At 37.9% G+C, this 22,523-nt stretch overlaps 1 protein-coding gene across 6 annotated transcripts in view; it reads left to right on the top strand.

The window, feature by feature from the left end:
- The window catches only part of SIN3A (SIN3 transcription regulator family member A), a 64,542-nt gene that overhangs the window by 5,729 nt on the left and 36,290 nt on the right, over positions 1 to 22,523 (top strand). For 2 of the 6 annotated variants that reach the window (XM_017653232.3, XM_017653229.3), the window contains exons 2-3: positions 11,205 to 11,426; positions 20,134 to 20,310. In XM_017653232.3, coding sequence (XP_017508721.2) covers positions 11,238 to 11,426; positions 20,134 to 20,310 — 366 coding nt within the window. In that variant the 5' untranslated portion in view covers positions 11,205 to 11,237. Of the gene's footprint in view, positions 1 to 2,230; positions 2,398 to 4,218; positions 4,646 to 5,465; positions 5,565 to 11,204; positions 11,427 to 17,154; positions 17,409 to 20,133; positions 20,311 to 22,523 lie in introns of those variants that run through there. The other 4 variants (XM_037010193.2, XM_073212197.1, XM_017653231.3 and 1 more) reach the window with 4 other exon arrangements.

Genomic DNA, 22,523 nt, shown 5'->3' with positions numbered 1-22,523 from the left:
TTTAAAAATGAGGAAACAGTGGCACAGAGGGGTTAGACATATGGTAAGTGGCCAAGTCAGGAACTTAACCCAGGCGTTCTGGATCCAATCCATGCTCTTAACTTTATATTTCAGCTTCCTCTGGTCTAAGGATAGTAAACACAGAAGGAACAGTGTGGTCTGTTTTTTTTTTTTTGATTGCGGTAAAATATATATGTATCATTAAAATTTTACAATTCAGTGGCATTAATAAGTGCATTCACATTGTGGTGGCAACCATTACCGCCACCCATCTCTGGAAGTTTTTTGTCTTCCCAGACTAAGACTCTTCACCTATTAAACAATAACAGCTCACCTTAAGCCTCCCCACAGCCCCTGGCAACCACTATTCTACTTTTTTTCTCTGTGAATTTGGCTACTCCATGTCATGTAAGAGGAATCATGGAGTCTTTGCCCCTTGTGTGGCTTATTCCACTTAGAATAATGTCTTCAAGATTCATCCATATTGTGTCAGCATGTGTCAGAATCACCTTTCTTTTAAGTGGTGAAATAATAATACCATTGTATGTATATACCTACCACATTTTGTTTATTCCTAAGTCAATGGACATTTGGGTTGTTTCTACCCCTTGGCTGTTGTGAATAATGCTGCAGTGAACATGGGTCTATAAATACCTCTTTAAGTACCTGCTTTAAATTCTTTTGGGTGTATACCCTGGAGTGGAATTGCTGGATCGGGTGGTAACTGGCATTTTTGAGGAGCAGTGGCCTTTGAAAGCATTTATCAACTACCTTCCTAAATAGCTCTGGGCTGACACAGGGAGAGTCTTTGTCCCCAGGTTTACATTCTTAGAAGGAGAGGCAAATAGACACATGATGATTTTACTACACATCACTACAGGTAGAATGTCAAGGAGCTGTAAGACATAGAGGAGGGCGAGCCCTGCCTTTGGGGTGGAGGAAGAGGGACACTGAATGAAAAATAGGAGAGTGAGGTCTGAAATCATAGATTGCGTTGAAGCAAGTTGTTAAATGACCTCAGACATGTCACTGAAAGTACCCTGAGAGTGTGCTTTGGAATATTAGGAGTGGCATCATGTTGAAATTGGCACATAAATTGTAGTATCTTTTCCGGAGTTTGTGAATCTTGTTCTCTTCAGTTTGTGGACCTGATAGCTTCTATTGCTTTGGAAGGTGTCTGAGAATCACAGTGGGGAAATTACGGACACGGCACATACTGTTACTGTTACCGTTACCCTGTCAAGCTCAGGATATGTTATTAATATGTTTGTTAATAACTCTTGGTTCCTAATACTTCTTTTACATGCCTTCCTGTTTCTGCTGCTTTAATAAGTGAGTAGTAGAGGCCGTTGAGGATTTTTATGTTTTCTTGTTAGAGTTTAAGCAAATAAACTGGATGTTCTGGGCACTTGTTTTTTTGTCGAGGTTAAGGTTAAATAATGAAACACATTCAGCAGTATACTAAAGTAGTCTGCGAATCAGGGTTCTGCCATTATTCCATTATGTTCTTTCCAGTTTTTCAAGGAATTTTGTTTTCCTGACAGATACTTTGTTTAAAAATAGGAATTCTAAGTATCATTAGACAATTGTTTGTTTTTTAACAACACATTTTTAAAAATGTGGCTTCCTTTAACTACGAAGTTTCTTTTTGGATGTCTTCAAAATACATGACTGGTGAGATTTGTTTTCAGTTATGACCAAATGCATAGAGTTTTTTGTTTTTATACATTTGTAGGGCAGCCACTTAATACTGGTTTTCTTCAGGGACAGCTGCACAAGTGGCTTCTCTAGGTAGGTACTTGACTTTCTTAATTTGCCTCAGTGCCTAAGACAGTGCTGGCACACAGCCAGTGCCAAAATAGTTTACAAACTGAACTCTGTGGTTTCTTAAAGTTTGCTCAGTAGAGGCTACTCTGTTCAGTTGCAGCTGATTTCAAAGCTAGTCAGGCATTTATCAACAGCGATTTCCAACTGGTAGACCTCTTCTGTCCCCCACTTCTTTTGCTTTTGTACTCCCCACCCCCCTTCTATCTTGCGTGCAAGTCACTTGTGTTCACTAGCATCGGGGTGAGCCATCCCTCACTCCTGCTGGTGTCTCCAGGGCTAGGCCTGCTTATTTTGCAGGCTGTCGAAAGATACAGAGGTCCACGGTCCCTTATCTGTAGCTCTGAAATGCAGGAATTTTTGTCTGTTCAGCTCCCTTTTGATTTGGCTGTCCCTCTTGGTGCAGAAATACGAGTGTGCTTGACCACGGGGAGCTGTGCCCTGCACCGCCTCTCTGAAACGCAGGCAGTACTGATCACGCTCAGGTCTCCATCCCCACCGGGACCTCCCTTTGTGCTGCTACAGGCTGACATCCAGTGGCCCGCTTCAGGTTTCCTTTTGGATATCTACTAGGTAACTTTGTCTTCCTTCTTTTTGTCTTTTTCATATGTGGTCTGTTGGCAGATCCTATTTGCTCTATATTCAAAATACTATCCATTAAATGGCTCCTCCAAGCCCAACTACTGCGGTGAGTACCACTAACATCTCTAGCTTGGATTATTTCAGCAACACCTTAGCTGTTCTTTCTGCTTTGTTACTGCCTCTCCTCAGTCTATTCTTAGCACAACAACCCAAGTGATTCTTTTAAAACCTAAGTCAGACCATGTACATCTTCGTTTAAGACCCTCCAGTTGCTTTCTCTTTTGGTCTGAGTATAAGGTCCAAGTCCTTGATATAACCTGAGAACAACCACGATATGCTTCCTACCGAGTACCCCCAACCCCATTATTTCTCTGACTTCATGTTCTACTAGTGTGTCCTCCATTCAGCTCCAGCTGCACAGCCATTTTGCTGTTCTTGGGAAATAATCAGGCGTGTGTATGGATCAGGGTCATTGCATGTACTGTCCCCTCTGCCTTAATCTGCTGTGCTCCCCACTGATCTCCCTATGGCTAGCTCCTTACTTCCTTTTCTGACAAGTTATATTAATGAGGTTTTCTTTGGTCATTATCTAAAATTTCAAAAACCTTCTCTTTTTTCTTCTTAACACTTCTCACTGTCTAATATTCTGAACATTTTACTGTCTGTTTCTCCCACTGAAGGTAAACTTCATGAAGGAGATTTTTGTTTTGTTTAGAGTGCGTCCCCAGCTCCTAGAATGATATCTGGCACGTAGTATGTGCTCACTAAATATTACAGGATGCATGCATGCGTGAATGAATGATTTGGTTTCCACTGCAGTAAGGCAGTGGTGCTATGCACAAAGATGTTTAGAGGTCTGTGTGCCCATGTCTGTATTGGGGCAGAAATAAACTAATATGAGAAAGGCAGCATGAGGCGAGTGACACATCTGCCTATCCTCTTACACTTCTCTGAGTCCTATTCTTTATCACGCTTTCTTAAACATATCTGCTGTTACACTCAGTCTGTTGTTTCAAACCATTCTCAATTGATGGAAGCCTTGTCACTTGTCACACAAACTGAACTGTAATGCCCTTGAGAATAAGGATACATGTTGATTTCCTTTTATATTGCCCTACTATTAATACTTCAATTTTTTTAACCTTTTCATTTTGAAGTAATTTTAGACTTCAGAAAAATGTCCAAAAATAATACACAGAATTGCAATGTTTTCTTCACCCAGATTTCCCAAATGCATGTTACAAAACTGTAATTCAGTAATCTCAATCAGGAAGTTAACATTGATAAAATTATTACTACCTTTTGATTGAACTAGTTTCCTATTCATTTCTACCTATTAACATCAGTGTCAGTTGGACCCAGTTGTAGTTTTTGAGTTTCTTCTTGAGTTTACAAGTATTAACTACTTGTAAAGATTTACATTTCATGACTTTTATTTATTTATTGGATGTCTTTGAAAGAAGAAAGGAGATTTACTTTTTTTAATAGAATAAATTCATTTTAGCTATTGCCATTTATACATGTGAGCTGTAGTATGGAATCTTAATGATCTTAGTTTTCCTGTATCTTGAAAAATTTTGGTATTTCATCATCCTAAGAATTATCTCATCATTACTTATCAATATTTCCAACTATGCTAAAAAAACCTAAAATGATTTTTTTTAAATGGAAGAAAGATGGAATTACCTAGAAGGATATAGTAGTACAATAAATCATCACTATTACATTTCAGTTTTCTTACTGTTTTGCCCAAAGCATTATAGCATCATTCAAAAAAGTATAAAAAGTTAGGAGATACTATCTTTTTTTTTAAGGTATTATTGATATACACTCTTATGAAGGTTTCATATGAAAAAACAATGTGGTTACTACATTCACCCATATTATTGAGTCCTCCCCATTCCCCATTGCAGTCATTGTCCTAGGAGATACTGTTTTAAACATTACTATGTAAGATGTTAACATTTGGGGAATCTGGGTGAGGTGTAGATGATAATTCTTTATACTATTTTTATAACTTAAGTTTTTATTGAACATGTTTGATAATCCATAGTTTTTCATTTTCCTCCTGTAATAGCAAAGAGAAGAAAACTAACAGAGGAAGACATTGCATAACTATTAGAGGAACTGGTAGATGAATGCAGTGCAACAGATAAAACTCTAGACTGTAATGATGATGGTAGAATTGATTGTGTAAGCCTGGTTGCAGACTATGCGTCTTCAGATGGCAAAATTCTAGGTAAATTGTCTCAAAATTAAGAATTTTTTAGTGCACCATATATTTCTGGGGTTGGGGGGATGAGAAGTATGTCATTCAACAGGAAGAACTTCAGTATTTTTATCAGGAATCAACCATTCCAATTTGTTAAAAGGATGTACAGTAGTAGTAGTCTTCCATCTTTTAGAATATTTGTGTACCAACAGTTACTTGATATGGTTTGTAAGTGGACAGATGCCAAAGGCAGGTGTAAGTTGAGGTGATTGGAAGGAAACATGATGTAGAAGTGAAAAAAATCATTGGATTAATTGTTCTAATTGGTATTTATTAGTCTGAAACTGAGAATGCTTGCAGTTTGAAGCAAAGATGATTGTTCTCTCTTTAGCAAAACTAAGAACTAACTTTTCAAAATACTGTGTTTGATGCTGCAAGGGCAGAAAAAAAGGGGGGGTTCCCAGAGTGGCAGTAAGCTAGAACTTTACTAGCGATGTGCCTGAAATGTGGGATCAAAAGGTACAGAATGGTGAAGCTCCTAAGTTCATGCATGACCAGTTTGTTGGATTTTAAAGGATATTGCCCACCATCGTAAGGTTGTATATGAATGGTATTTTAATAATAATAAATAAATAAACAAACAGAGGATATTGCCTATTTGGGGTATTTTTATTTTCAAAACGAGGAAAATATGGAATAAAAATTTGGGTTTGCTATTTAAATTCTCACTAAAATTTTTAATAAAGTTGTTTTCACCCGAGTAGTCAATGATAATAAGTCGTTCTAGTGTACTGAATGTTAGAGGTTAATCACATATCATCAAGATAGAAGTGATGACCTTTTGCAGAGCCAAGAGGACTGTCCTGAGCCCACTGGGTAAAACTGCTGTCACACCGCAGTATGACATGATCCCACCGAAGCTCACCAGAGAAAAATGCCAGTTACTGTGAGTATTTGGGGCCACATGATTGTTTGTTGTAGGAGGTTGTCCAGTGCACGCGCAGCATCCCTGCCCTCTGTTCATGAGAGGCCAGCAGCACCTGTCTCCCGCAGTTCAACACCTGAAAATGGCTTCTGACATTGCCAGATGTGCCCTTGGGTGCAGACTGCTCCCAGATTGAGGACCACCTCATCAGAAGAATGTAAACTGTTTTCATGGCAGGCTTGGGTGTTAGATCTCGTGGGATTTTTTGAAGAATGGGTGGTTAATTTTGTTGAGCTATTATTCTAAGTAATATGGGAAATCTAAATAGATTGCTTTTTTAATTTATTCTGGAATACTTTTCATTTTCTAGCAGATTTAAATCCAGAAGTGGATCTTTGGACAGGTTTTGAAGTAGACCGTGGCAGGCAATTTCACTAGGTTGAAGTAGTTAACATTTGCTGAATGCTTTGACAGAATTGCTTTTTGCTTTTGAAGAGAAACGTCCCATTGTTTCAAGAGTATTCATTGAAGTACACTGTCCAGGCCACAGTTTAGGTGATTTTTTTATGATCCTGACCACCAGTAAGAGAGAGTAATTTCAGAGAATTTTTTTAAAATTATATAAATAAGGGAGCCTCAAAATATATCTAATTCAAGATGATATCAATACAATATTAAGAGGCACTAAAAGGGTCGACTGTAAATTAACTGCTTTTCAGAAAGAAAGCTTAAATATACTTAAAAGCTTCCAGAATAGTTTGTTCCATGCACCCTATTATTTTGAGTTAATCTTGACTTAAATGATTCTGTTGTTTTGCATTTAAGCCAATTTGTGAAATGTAATCTAAATGAAAAGGTTTTCCATTTGGATTTTAATAGTATGGAGAAATGTCTTTGGAGACCAACTGTATTGTGATTGAAGACATTTCAGGTTGTAGAACTAGAAAACTGGTTTTTTATTTTCCTTGTTCTGAAAGGATGAGCTGTAACCTCTGCCTGAAATGTGTCCTGTCCGCACCTCAGTCTGCCCTCGTCCAGAAGACTCCCTGCAACATCAGAATTACCCCGCTCTGTTCTCATTTGGGAGCTGTGATTCCTTTGCATGGTCATTACCACTTTTTATCCTAACACATGGCCAGATGACTTTTTAGTGTTCTGCTGCCATCGTTTGTTCACATTTGTCTTTTTTTTTACCAAGTTTCTATCCTTTGTTTTTTTCTTTTAAAAATTCTGTCTTCATAGACTAGAGTTCTGATAACAAGTGTAAGCTTCGAATCTGAAACGGAGAGGATAGTGGCAGATGAAAATCACGTCAGTTGAAGCAGGGTTTGAAAGTAGCTTTTGTCAGACTCTTGTGGCTCCATTATTTGGTGTTCAAATACTTTAGAGACTCGAATTAGTGTATCTGCAAGCAGGGTACTATCGCCTGTCCAGTATTTCTACTGCAGATTGGTCATGTATTCCAAGAAACAAGAGTCTGCCTTCTTGCTCCTTTAGCCGGCTGTGAGACCTTGAACAAGTCACTTAATTTTGAGTATCAGTTTCCCTCTAAACGAGGCTTCTGGGTGTGCCCAGCTGACAGGACTATTATGAGGGGCACATAACTGATTAGAATCATATGGAAGATTTGGTTGTTGCAGGGCAGCAAATCCATCCCAGTTCAGTGCTGAAGCCCCACCACTAAACACAGAGCTTGGCATGTGTAGATACTTGGGAATTATTTGTGGGATAAATGAATTGGCAGGGATTGTAAATAGCTGTTTATGGCCTATAAGTTGAAAGTAACTGTAATGTTTTAATTTCATCCTGTACACCCCCATACCCCAATTCATTTTCAAGGTAAAACTAGGCATTCACCTTCTCTGTAGAGTCTTTCCTAAGGTATGTATTCGACTCCCTTCCAAATTTGTAATACTTATTTGTACCACTTTGTGAAGTGGCTTGTATTGCTAGCTTTTCCTCCCAAGATTGTATTAAGAAAAATTTCAAATACACTGCGACGTTGATAGAATTTTATAGTGAACTCTCATATGCATACTACCACACTACTTAGATTTTACCATTTTTATAGTACTTGCTTTATCATATGTATATTCAGCCCTCCATCTATTAATCCAAACTAATTTCTTAATGAATTTCAAAGTAAATTTCAGACATTAATCACCTAAGTACAATACTTAAGTATGCATATTCTTATCTGGAGTTCAGTGTGTGTTTATTGCTCTCTGCTTTTGATGCAAAATTTATGTGTAGTAAAATGCACAAATCTTAAGAGTACATTGTGTGTGTGTGTTGATCTCACACAGTGTATTTTCTATAACTTGTTCTTTTCACTCAATAGTATGTCTTGCAGGATTTTCCTTGTAGATGAACCCTAATCTTTCTAATTGCTATATAGTTTTCTTACTGTGGATGTATCAAGTTTATTTGTCTATTAAATGACATTTAGTCTATCTATTCAGACTTTGCTACAGTAAATATACTTGCCAGATGTATAGGATAGAGATCTAGAAGTAGAGTTGCTAGGTTGTAGGGTATGTACATTCCGAATTTTATTAAAAGTTTTAATAGATGCCAACCAAATAGTCTATACCAATTGAAACTTCTGCCAGCAGTCTTTCCCTATACTGTCATCCACACCAAATAGCATCATTTCTCTTAATTTTTGCCAGTTGCTTTGGGGTATCTTTGTTTTGTATTTCTTTGATTACTAGTGAGGTATATATGGTCTTTTAAGTTTTTATAGGGCAAGGGCCAAGATCACCTACCACCTCCTTCATATCAGCTTACTGAATATTTGCTAAATGAATGAATAAATACTGCCAAAGCATTTGACAGGAATGGATGATAGGGTGAGGATAGGAAGGAGATAATTGGTAAATTAAATTGTCCCCCAATCAGTAAGGAAGAATTTTAAATGCTAGACTAAGGAATTTGGATTGTTACCTTAAGTGATGGGAAACCAGTGATGGATTTGCAACTGGATTTGATTTGCTTTTGAGGCAGGCCATTTTTGAAAGACTAGACCTGAGAAAGGTTGAAGGGTGTGGATAATAAGGGATGATGAGGGCTTGAAATTAGGGACTGACTGTATGACTAGAGAAGAAGCAATTGATTTGAGAACCATTTAGGAAATAGAATTCAGAGTGGTGATTGTTAAAGGAGTAAAGTACATACAGTTCAGAGAAAGTACAGATCTGGGCAGCCTCTTCAGTATCATAGAGACAGTCTGCAAGGCAGACCGTAGAAGCGAATGAAGTTAAATACTTCATAAAATCACAGCCATTTTATAGAAGAAATGATATTTTTACAGCTAAAAGAGGGCATGACCTCAGAATAAAGCACAGTACTTTAGTAGCTCACCCGTGAACAACAGAATGCCGTTTCCCACCTCCTGCCCCGCCCTTCCCCGGTAGGCTGGTCCGTGGACCACAGTCGGGAATCACTGGTGTCGTCGGTCACCTCCCTTTGCAGATGAGGAGGCAGGGTCAGAGTCGTACAGATTTGAGTCAGAGTTTGGACTAGAATCCGGGTCTTGGTATGTATTCTAGTCTCATTTTCCTGTTCTGTGCTCTTCTGATATAACTTCGGTTTTCCATTTATGAAGTGTTGACTTGGCGTTTAATCTCAGATGAGTTTAATTAAGCATCTGTGTTTCAAACCAGCAGAACCCCAGACCAGACCGTGGTCTCAGATCATGGGCGGGCGTGGAAACAGCAGCCAAAGACTCTGCGCGCCCCGCGCCCTGCCCGGTCGCTAGGCCTGACTTCCCGATGCTCACAGGCCGAGGCTGAGTGTTCATGGCCGTTTGACTGATGGTTCCTAAGTATCAAATAGCATCTATATTTCTGACCTCTTTAATATGTCTGGAAAGTTTTGGAATAATCAAGCTAAACATGCTATTTCATGCTGTTTCCTGGAAAAGTCGAGGAGAACCAGTCAAGACAGTTGAAATCGTTTCCCCTCAGCAGCTGTCACACTGTGCTTCCAGTTCCAGCTAACTGAGCCCAGCAGTCACATAGATGTGGGTGACTTTAGTTCTTTGGTCTGAAGTCACGGTCAGCAGAAAGAGGACGTGTGTGTCTTGAGATTTACAGAAAGATCCCGTTAAAAACTAAGTGGTCTTGCTGCTTGTCAGGGTCTAACAGGACTGGGAGGACTGATCCAAGTCAGGGTCAGAGCGACAGGCAGGTCGCGGATGACGGTGAGAACAGCAGACGTGGGAAAGATGCGGGGGCCTCATGAGGACTGCTCCCCTCTGGGCCTCATACCCCGGGAAGGAAGAAAAGAGGGGTGGGTGGGCTTAGGAGGTAGGTGGTGGTCCCACCCTCTGCCGTTTGCAAAGGGAGCCTTGCTTCAGATGGAGGGGGCTTATGAGATCTCCCAATACTACTGTATTTTCTGTCTTCTTGCCGCAGGAGTGGTATCGGTTTTAAGATGCTTTCTGTGACTGAAAAAGTGGTGGATCTTGTCTTTGGATCAAAGCATTCTTTTATTGATATGCTTGTGTTAGTGATACCAATGTTGGAAAAGCTCTGAAAAGGCCTGGCTGGATTTGTGGCCAAGGGATACTAAATTTTTTGTGTGCTGAAGGAAAGAAAGTGTCCCCCTACAAATGGATTATTAAACTAAGGAATTCTGAAATCTCCTGAGTGTTAAGGAATGTTAAAGTCAGAAGAAATCTTAGAAATGATCTGTTCCAACCTTTGTATTTTATAGCTGGAGTGAGACCTTTTTGAAATATTAATATATATAGCTGCTTAAATTGACAGTTTAGAACCATTGTCCTCTTAACTCCTGGTCCAGTGATCTTTCCATGATAACATTAAATTGTTGAAACAATTGACATTTAAAAAAATTAGAACACAATTATATTACTTTTTGAGAGAAGTTAGGAAGAAGCCACTTGAATGTTTTTGTAGCATGTGAATATGTAATTATTAGGAATGATGGCATTTGAGGAGAAAACTAGAGAATAAAGAAAGGTATACAGTTGCCTCTTGAACAAAGAGGGGATTAGGGATGTCAACACCCTCTGACCTCCCAGCCATTGAAAAACCGTGTATAATTTTTGATTCCCCAGAACTTATCTGTTAATGACCTGGTGTGGACTAGAAGTCTCACTGATAATTTAAATTTGGTAACTATTTTAATTTTAATTTACTTACCTATTAACCTGCTGTTGACTAGAAGCCTTACTGGAAACATAGTTGATAAACACATATTTTGTATATGTTAATACTGTATTCTTAGAACAAGCTAGAGAAAAAATGTTTTTCGAAGTGTTGCAAATCTACAAGAAATTTTCCAATATATTTATTGAAAAAAATCTGCTTATAAGTGGACCTGCACAGTTCAAACCCATGTTGTTCAGGTTCAGCTGTATTTGTGTGTTTTTCACAAATTCTTCAACTTTGTAGTACCAAATTAAAATTCAAACTATGTTACTCAAATTTTTGTTTTTCAGTGTGATAACCTGTCCAGTGTGGGGTGTGCATGTGCAAGCATGCACTTAAACTACCCAGTGATCATCTTTAGGATGAAAGTGATATTTGGTTCTGGGAGTTGAGCTTGTACTAAATTCAGATGACTGGTCCTAAGTCATACACATCATACTGGAGTGCAATTTGCTTTGCATGTCATTGCTCTTGGTTTCTGCAGGTCTTGTAGTGTATCCCTGAGCATGAGCACAGAATGAAGCGACGTTTGGATGACCAGGAGTCACCAGTGTATGCGGCACAGCAGCGTCGGATTCCTGGTAGCACAGAGACCTTTCCCCACCAGCACCGGGTGCTTGCCCCTGCCCCACCCGTGTATGAAGCCGTGTCGGAGACCATGCAGTCAGCCACAGGAATTCAGTACTCTGTAACACCCAGCTATCAGGTAAGGGTAGCCTACCAAAGAGCTGGCGGTAAGGGAGGAACATTGGTGATTTCATCTAATTAAAAAAAAGTTTTTTGTTAGGCATTCAGTTAGATATAAAAAATATTTATGGGATATGTGTAAGGTATTTAAAAAATAACGAAAGCATATCAATTCAAGATGGTGGCGAGAGGTGAAGACAGAGAACTCCTCTCAAAACCACATATAGTACAAAAATACAGTTAATACAACTAATCCTTAAAGAGCAACAGGAAAGAAGCCTGTACCAGACTGCATACAACTGGAGAACAGAGCAGACCTCACGAAACCGGGCACCAACGCTGCTCCCCTGGGCCCCCAACATCCCTCCAGAGGCTGAGCAGCTCCAGAAACTAGAGCTTCTGGGCACTAGAGGGGCGACACATAGAAATATGACACGTCAAAGGAACCTGGTTCAGACCAAAATCTCACAAACCCCAGGAAAAGGGCCAAATGAAACTGAACTCACTAATCTGCCTGAAAGACAGTTCAAAATAAAAATCATAAACATGCTCATGGAGGTACAGAAAAATATTCAAGAACTCAGGAACCTATTTAAGATGGAGATTCAATCATTAAGAAATTCCATATCTGAAATGAAACATACAATGGAGGGATTTAAAAGCAGATTAGATGTAGTAGAACAGATGGTAAATGAAATAGAAATTAGAGAAGAGGAATACAAAGAAGCTGAGGCACAGGGAGAAAAAAGGATCTCTAAGAATGAAGGAATATGGAGAGAACTGTGTGACCAATCCAAATGGAACAATATTCGCATTATAGGGGTACCAGAAGAAGAACAGAGAGATAAAGGGATACAAAGTGTCTTTGAGAAGGTAATTGCTGAAAAGTTCCCCAATCTGGGGAAGGAAATAGTCTCTCAGGCCATGGAGGTGCACAGATCTCCCAACCATCTCGCAACACAAGAGACCCAAGGAGGACAACACCAAGACATATAGTAATTAAAATGGCAAAGATCAAGGATAAGGACAGACTATTAAAAGCAGCCAGAGAGAGAAATAAGATCACATGCAAAGGAAAGCCCATCAGGCTATCATCAGATTTCTCAACAGAAACCTTACAGGCTAGAAGGGCGTGGCCTGACATACTCAATGCAATGAAACAGAAGGGCCTCAAACCAAGAATACTCTACCCGGCAAGGTTATCATTTAAATTTGAAGGAGGGATTAAACAATTTCCAGATAAACAAAAGCTGAGAGAATTTACCTCCCACAAACCACCTCTACAGTACATTTAGGATGGATTGCTATATATGGAAGTATTCCTAAGGCTAAATAGCTGTCACCAGGGGAAATAAAAACACAACAAAGTAGAAGAATTAATTACTAAGCACACACAAATAAGCTCAACTACCCCCAAAGTCAATCAAGGGATAGACAAAGAGTACAGAATATGATACCTAATATATAAAGAATAGAGGAGGAAGAAAAAGGAAAAAAAAGAACCTGTAGGTTATGTTTGTAATAGCATACTAAGTGAGTTAAATTAGACTGTTAGATACTAAGGGAATTACCCTTGAACCCTTTACATATTGATAATCACCTTAAATGTAAATGGTTTGAATGCACCAATCAAAAGACATAGAGTCACTGAATGGATTAAAAAAGACAAGACCTGTCTATATGCTGCCTACAAGACACTCACTTCAAACCCAAAGACATACACAGACTGAAAGTAAAGGGATGGAAAAAGATATTTCATGCAACTAATGGGAGAAAAAAGCAGGAGTTGAAGTTCTTGTATAGGACAAAATAGACTTCAAAACAAAGGAAGTAACTAGAGACAAAGAAGGACATTACATAATGATAAAGGGCTCAGTCCAACAAGAGGATATTACTGTTATGAATATCTGTGCACCCAATACAGGATCACCTACATATGAGAAACAAATACTAATAGAATTAAAGAGGGAAATAGACTGCAATGCATTCATCTTAGGAGATTTCAACACACCACACACTCCAAAGGACAGATCCACCAGACAGAAGATAAGTAGAGAGAGAGAGGCACTGAACAATGTATTAGAACAGATGGATCTAACGAACATCTACAGAACCCTCGATCCAAAAGCAACAGGATACACATTCTTCTCAAGTGCACATGGAACATTTTCAAGAATAGATCATATACTAGGCCACAAAAGATCCTGAGTAAATTCAAAAAGATTGAAATTGTACCAACCAGCTTCTCAGATCACAAAGGCATGAAACTAGAAATAATTAAAGAAAATGAAAAAGCCCACAAACACATGGATGCTCCTAAATAACCAATGGATCAATGACCAAATAAAAACAGAGATCAAAAAATATATGGAGACAAATTATAACAGTAATTCAACACCGAGAAATCTGTGGGACACAGCAAAGGCCATGCTAAGAGGGAAGTAAATTGCAGTACAGGCCTACCTCAGAAAATAACAATCCCAAATGAATAGTCTAAACTCACAATTAACGAAACTAGAAAAGGAAGAACAAATGATGCCCAAAGTCAGTAGAAAGGGACATAATAAAGATTAGAGCAGAAATAAATAAAATCTAGAAGAGTAAAACGATAGAAAGAATCACTGAAAGCAGGAGCTGATTCTTCAAGAAAACAAACAAAATAGATAAACCCCTAGTCAGAATTACCAAGAAAAAAAGAAAGTCTACACACATAAACAGATCAGAAATGAGAAAGGAAAAATCACTGCAGACACCACAAAATACAAAGAATTATTAGAGAATACTATGAAAAATTATATGCTGACAAACTGGATAACCTAGAAGAAATGGACAACTTTCTAGAAAAATACAACCTTCCCAGGCTGACTCAGGAAGAAACAGAAAATCTGAATTGACCACTTACCAGCAATGAAATTGAATTGGAAATAAAAAAAGTACCTAAGAACAAAACTCCTAGACCAGGCGGATTCGCCATTGAATTTTATCAAACATTTAGTGAAGACCTAATACCCATCCTCTTTAACGTTTTCCAAAAAGTATAAGAGGAGGGAATACTCCCAAACTGATTCTACAAGGCCAGCATCACTCTAATACCAAAACCAGGCAAAGACACCCAAAAAAAAGAAAATTACAGACCAATATCCCTGATGAACATAGATGCAAAATTACTCAACAAAATATTAGCAAACCAAATTCAAAAATACATCAGAAAGATCATCCACCATGATCTAGTAGGATTTACTCCAGGGAGGCAAGGATGGTACAACATCCAAAAATCCATCCACATCATCCACCACATCAACTTAAAGGGCAAAAAACCACATGACCATCTCCATAGATGCTGAAAAAGCATTTGACAAAATTCAACATCCATTCATGATAAAAACTCTCAACAAAATGGGTATAGAGGGCAAGCACCTCAACATAATAAAGGCCATATATGACACACCCACAGCCAACATCATACTTAACAGCGAGAAGCTGAAAGCTTTTCCTCTGAGATCGGGAACAAGACAAGGATGCCCACTCTCCCCACTTCTATTCAACATAGTTCCGGAGGTCCTAGCCATGGCAGTCAGACAACACAAAGAAATAAAAGGCATCCAGATTGGCAAGGAAGAAGTTAGACTGTCCCTGTTTGCAGATGACATGATATTGTACATAAAAAACCCTAAAGAATCCACTCCAAAACTAGTAGATCTAATATCTGAATTCAGCAAAGCTGTGGTATACAAAATTAATACACAGAAATCTGTTGCTTTCCTATACACTAACGATGAACAAGCAGAGAGAGAAATAAGGAAAACAATTCCATTCACAATTGCAACAAAAAGAATAAAATACCTAGGAATAAACCTAACCAAGGAAGTGAAAGACCTATACTCTGAAAATTACAAGACACTTATGAGACAAGTTAAAGAAGATACCAATAAATGGAAACACACCCCATGCTCATGGATAGGAAGAAGTAATATCGTCAAAATGGCCATCCTGCCTAAAGCAGTCTGCAGATTCAGTGCAATCCCTATCAAAATACCAACAGCATTCTTCAATGAACTAGAGCAAACTGTTCTAAAATTCATATGGAACCACAAAAGACCCTGAATAGCCAAAGCAATCTTGAGAAAGGAATAAAGCAGGGGTGTGGGGGATTAAGCTTCCCAACTTCAAGCTCTACTACAAAGCTACAATAATCAAGACAATTTGGTACTGGCACAAGGACACATAGACCAATGGAATAGACTGGAGAGCCCAGATATAAACCCAAACAGATATAGTCAGTTAATATATGATAAAGGAACCATGGACATACAATGGGGAAATGACAGCCTCTTCAACAGCTGGTGTTGGCAAAACTGGACAGCTACATGTAAGGGAATGAAACTGGATTATTGTCTAACTCCATATACAAAAGTAAACTCCAAATGGATCAAAGAACTGAATGTAAGTCATGAAACCATAAAACTCTTAGATGAAAACATAGGCAAAAATCTCTTGAATATAAATATGAGCAAGTTTTTCCTGTACACATCTCCTTGGGCAAGGGAAACAAAAAATGAACAAATGGGACTACAGCATGGTAAAAAGCTTCTGTACAGCAAAGGACACTATCAGCACAACAAAAAGGGATCCTACAGTATGGGAGAATATATTTGTAAATGACATATCCAAAAAGGAGTTAACATCCAAAATATATAAAAAACTCATACACCTAAACACCCAAAAAGCAAATAATCCTATTAAAATATGGGCGGAGTATATGAACAGACACTTCTCCAAAGAAGAAATTCAGATGGCCAACAGGCACATGAAAAGATGCTCCATATCGCTAATTAGCACAGAAATGCAAATTAAAACCGCAATGAGATATCACCTCATGCTAGATAGGATTGCCTACATAGAAAAGAATAGGAACAACAAATGCTTGGCGAGGGTGCGGAAAAAGGGGAACCCTCCTAATGCTGCTGGTGGGAATGTAAACTAGTTCAACCATTGTTTAAAGCAATATGGAGGTTCCTCAAAAAACTCAAAATGGATATACCATTTGACCCAGGAATCCCACTTCTAGGAATTTACCCTAAGAATACAGCAGCCCAATTTGAAAAAGACAGATGCACCCTTATGTTTATCGCTGCATTATGTACAATAGCCAAGAAATGGAAGCAACCTAAGTGTCCATCAGTAGATGAATGGATAAAGAAGATGTGGTACATATACACAATGGAATATTACTCAGCCATGAGAAGGAAACAAATTCTTCCACTTGCAACAACATGGATGGAGCTGGAGGGTATTATGCTCAGTGAAGTAAGCCAGGCGGGAGAGACAAGTACCAAATGATTTCACTCATCTGTGGAGTATAAGAACAAAGGAAAACTGAAGGAACAAAACAGCAGCAGAATCACAGAACCCAAGAATGGACTAACAGTTACCAAAGGGAAAGGGACTGGGGAGGATGGGAGGGAAGGGAGGGATAAGGGTGGGAAAAAAGAAAGGGGGCCTTACGATTAGCATGTATAGTGGGGGGGGGCACGGGGAGGGCTGCGCAACACAGAGAAGGCAAGTAGTGATTTTACAACATCTTACTACACAGATGGACGGTGACTGTGAAGGGGTTTGTGGGGGGACTTGGTGAAGGGGGGAGCCTAGTAAACATAATGTTCTTCATGTAATTGTAGGTTAATGATACCAAATAAAAAAAAAAAGAAAACTGATGGCAAAGGACACATGAAAAGATGCTCAACATGACTAATCATCAGGGAATGCTAATAAAACCACAGTGAGATATCACCTCACATACATTAGAATGGCTGTTATCAAGAAGGCAAGAAATAACAAGTGGCAAGGATGTGGAGAAAATGTGTGCTGTTGGTAGGAATGTAAATTGGTACAGCCATTATGGAAAACAGTATGGAGGTTCTTCAAAATATTAAAAATCAAACTGCCATGTGATCCGGCAATTCATTTCTGAGTATTTACCTGAAGATACTAACTGGAAAAGGTATATGCACATTCCCTGTGTTTATTGTGGCATTATTTACAATAGCCAAGATATGGAAGCCACCTAAGTTTCTATAGATAGATGAATGAATAAAGAAGATGTAGTATATATACATAGTGGAATATCATTCAATTATAAAAAAAGAGCGAATATTGTCATTCATGACAATGAGTTATAAGGTTATTGTGCTAAGTGAAGTAAGTTAGAGAAGAACAAATATGACTTCACATATGTGGAATCTAAAAAGCAAAATAAATTAACAAAAAATAGACATAAATATAGAGAAAAACTGGTGGTTGTCGGGGGGGATGAGTAGGGTAAAGGGCAAAATGGGTGAGGGGTATTAAGTGGTACAAACTTCCAGTTATAAATAAGTTACAGAGATGAGAAATTTTTATTATTCCTTCAAAATTTTTTGTATTTCCCTTTATCATGGGGAATAGTATTATATAATAACTGCATGGTGATAGTAACTACACTTACTATAGTGAACATTTTGTAAAGTATAATATTGACAGATCACCTATGTTGTACACCTGAAGCTAATTTAATATTGTATGTGAACTATACATTAATTTAAAAAGGAAAATCTGTTAAATAAATAAATAAAAGTATGGCTGGTACGGTGCCCATAAATTGATGTAATCTTTCTTCAGAAGAATTTGACAGTTTGTGTCAGATTCTCAAGTTACTTTTTGGTATAGGAATTCCATTTCTTGGAATTTATTATAAGAAAATAATCCAAGAAGGGGGAAACCCAGGTGAAGCAGGAAATTAGTGATTCCTTAGGTACCACTCTTCCTCAGGAGATACCCTTGAGGCAGTGTAATGCCTTCATAGGGCGCTGAGGTAGCCCATATGTTGTTCAAGGGTCAACTGTAGTTGCTGTATTTCCCATCCTCCATTCTGCCCAAGGTAAGCTTTATACATTTCTGGGGACTTGAAAAAAGACCTTTCTTTCTTAAGGTATAATAATAAACAACTCATATTGTTTAGAGACAGTTTCATGTTATTTCATCTGTTTTGGTGATGTAGTATATTGTCCTGTGTTGTCTTATATAGTGATTAACAGTTCTGAAATGGGAAAAGAAAAAGCCTTGGAAATTTTATCTATCATTTTCTTGCAGTAGAAATGGAAGGAAAGGGGTTTGTGCTTTCATTTCCCCCCTAAACTTTTTTCTTTTAAGCACACATATAACTTTTTATTCAAATTAACCATAAATGGATCAAAAAGCAAGTCTCATCAAACATCAAATGGCTACAATCATTCATAGTCTCTGATGACAATGACATTTTGCTAAAAACCAATAACAAAAATTACAAGAAAATCCACATACATTTGACAGTTTAAAAAAAACCCTCATATTTGTATTATGACTTTCATATCATTTTCTTTTCTTTTCCTCTCCCCTATAGAAAAGAGATTTCTTAGAGTCCAAATTACCAACAATTTGAAGGAAATTTTTTTACTTTAGAAGTAGCAAATATCAATCATCAGCCTTCTCTAATCCCACCACCATAAGATAAAGTGCAAACAGTTTGTCAGCTATTTGTTGTCTAGGGTTTAAAATCTTTTTAATGTAGTATATATATTATTTTGTAATGTACTTATAAAAAAAATCATTTAAAAGTTTAAATCCATATGCAACACATGAATCCATTCACCTTTATGGATCGTTAACTTTTTAATGTCAAAATATATGCATCTATATATAAGTGCTATCCAAAATGTGGTTCCTAGATGGCTGATGCATACACTTTCTTACTAGTTTGTAGTGAGATAAGTACAGAAATCAAGTGTTTTAGAACATTTCTGTCAATTGGAGATTGTAATTTTATATCTAAAATCTAATAATGAAAAGTGTACCCCTAAACCTACTGAACATCATAGCTTAGTATAGCCTACTTAACCAGAATACTTGTGTTTTTTATTTCACTTCTTTACTAATTCATTTTCACTGTATTTTATAAAAGTAGTAGCCCATGATGGGTTAGAATTTAAGAAAAAAGAAAAGTTGGTCCTTCACAATAGATAGTTCGAGAATACTGAGCTATATGACTTTTAATAGCTGCAGAGAATTCTGTTATAATATGGGTGGGCTACAGTTAATTTCACCAGTTCCCCCTTGTGGGAAATTTGGGTTCTGATTACAGATGGTACCCAGCTTATGATTTTTCAACTTTACAGTAGTTTGAAAGCAATATGCATTTAGTAGAAACTACTTCAAACTGAATTTTAATCTTTTTCTCGGCTAGCAATATACACGGAATACTATCCTCTCGATGATGGGCAGTGGCAGCGAGCTACAGTAGCCATGCGGTCATGAGAGCAAACAACTGATACACTTAAAGCCATTCTGTACCCTTTTCACTTTTGGTACAATATTTAATAAATTACATGAGATCTTCAGTGCTTAATTATATATAATATAAAATAGCCTTTGTGTTAGATGATTCTGCCCAATTGTAGGCTACTGTAAATATTCTGGTTAAGGTAGGCTAGGCTAAGCTATGATGTTCAGTAGGTTTAGGGATATTAAATGCATTTCTGACTTAATGATATTTTTAATTTATAATGTCTATCCAGATGTAATCCCGTTGTAAGTCAAGAAAGGACTGTATCTTTGTATATGCAAAGATATGCATTGTATGCATGTTCTTAAGGTACACTTAGGAAAGAATGCACAAGCCTTGAAGTTGCTTGTCTGTATTTTGTCCACCCCAGGTTTCAGCTGTGCCACAGAGCTCTGGCAGTCACGGGCCCACCATAGCAGCGGTTCATAGTAGCCATCATCACCCAACGGCTGTGCAGCCCCATGGAGGCCAGGTGGTCCAGAGTCATGCTCATCCAGCCCCGCCAGTTGCACCAGTGCAGGGACAGCAGCAGTTTCAGAGGCTCAAGGTTGTATTCATCTATTTGTCTTCCATCAGAAAATTCCTTAGCAGGCAACATTGGTTTCAACCTATTAAGAGGTGTTACAGTTTTTAATGCACTAGACCAGGGGTTGAATCACAAGTTTTACTTGGTTTTTGTTTTGAAACCTAACTTAGATTTCCCATATTAACACCAGTGCCTGATCCAGTGAATACAGTCAAGAAATGTTGGAATGTATGAATGACTGGTACTCTAACATATCAGGATTGAGGGATTATTCATACGAAATAAAGTTCAGTTTTTGGATGTCTCCTTTAGAACTCATAGTTGTTATCATTGTATAAGGTTTTATTGAGCATCTACATGGTTGGCTACAGTCCTGTACAATAAAATGGGCCCCAGGTTATCAGAGAGTTTAATCCTTTTATTCCTGTTTATGAATAGCTGAACTGGCTGGCATCTTCAAGTCCATACTTTGTAAAACACATACTCCTTTCTAGGAAACCTTTATAAGAAAGTTTGGGAAAGACTGTAATTATGAATGAAGTGTCAGTGTTTTTATCTGTTCTGCTGAGTATGTGCTGTAGGTTTTGAATGCTTTGAAATTCACGAGGCATCTATGGAGCACTGAAGCTTGTACTCCCATCTAACCTTCTCTTTTCTGCTTACGTGAGTTATTTTCTCAAAATGTGTGATGGTTACAGCAAGTGTCCAGATTTCAATTTTTCTAATTTTATATTACCTAAAATTTTTAATTGAGTATAGAAATGTAAAAGAACTACAAAGAGGTAAGATGTTGAATCTTCATTTGGTTAGATCAGCCCAATTATATCAAGTAGCTTGCAGGTAGGAATGAACCACATACCCTTACAGGACACATCCCTGTGTAGGCAATATTTTAGCTTTCTGTTTTCCTTGATTCTTAATCTGATTCTCCCGGACTCCTGCCCTGACTGATTTGGGTTTTCAGGTACTTGGTTAATATTGGCCTAAGGAAATCAAATGCTCCATAAATACAAAGCATACTAAAGGTAAGCTATGTAGAGGGACTTTGTAAAATTTACATTGTCTAAATTAGCTGTAAGATTTTGAGTTGACTATATGGAAGAGTACAGATTATTTGGGCCTGAAACTTGATTCGGCTCTTTGGGAAAATTTATGTAAGCTATATTGTTTTCCTTAAAATATTTTTATTCTCTGCTTGTAGAGTGATGTCTGTACCAAAGCGTGTTATTGCTATGGACCTTACACTTCACCAAGTCCTAAAAATGTGTTTTCAAAAGCTGGTTTGGTGTGATTTAATTCCGTATTACCATATTCAGCAGTTAATACCTTAATGTTGCAAAAGAGCTTATACACTTGCTATTAAACTAACAAAAATATATTTTTTCTGTAGCCTTTTTCAGCCAACCCTATCTAAGCAAACAGCACCTATTTTGCTTACTTTTCCCAGTTGGATATAAGTATATAGATGGTTCTTTTTTGTTCTATGGAAACTATCAAGGAAGCGAGCAGAGGCTTTGGAGCTGGGGCCATAGCGTGAGCCATGTAGCAGAGTCAGGACTTCTTGCTCTTTTCTTTTAGTTACAAGCTCTTGAATGTGATTCCTGAACACAGTAACTTGTTGGGTCTCCTGTCTAATGAGGAGAGGTAAAATGCTTTCTTGTGCCTCCTTGTAATTTCATTCAGCTTTCCCACATTGCCTGCCGTTTTTGGATCAGTCTTAGTTTTACAAGCATTTGAATCAACTTCAGTAAAGCACTTACATTCTGTAATAAGGAAATGTTCGGTGAGAACGCTTAGGTCATTTCACATATCAGCATTATCTGTACTTTTCTTTTTTGTCTTTGGCAGATTGACGACAAGGAGGATTTGAATAACTTGAGGCATGTTTGCTGTGGTTTAGTTGTTGAATGCCAGCAGTATAGCTATTTGGCACATATTTAGCAAATTCTCTTTACTGTTTGTACTTGTCTCCCCTACAGGATCGTGAACTTTGGGAGGTTGGGTACCCAAGTAATAAATGCCTGTTGAAGTGAGCCAGGAAAATGCATCAGGAGAGTCGAAGGGGTCTCCCCAAGTGCCTCCTTAAATCTGTAGCTTCTAATTAACTAGTTCAAAGCTGGGTTTTTTTTCCTGAGTTGTGGTTCCTAGAACTGTATACATGCTTTTATAAAGCGCTGAACTATATGTTAGGTAATGAGAGAATTTCCTCACTATTCTATAACATGTAGGTATCA

Source organism: Manis javanica, chromosome 8 (genome assembly GCF_040802235.1).
Source record: "Manis javanica isolate MJ-LG chromosome 8, MJ_LKY, whole genome shotgun sequence".
Classification (NCBI taxonomy): Eukaryota; Metazoa; Chordata; class Mammalia; order Pholidota; family Manidae; genus Manis; species Manis javanica.
The sequence above is the reverse complement of the archived record's forward strand: the minus strand, read 5'-3'. Positions and strand labels throughout refer to the sequence as shown.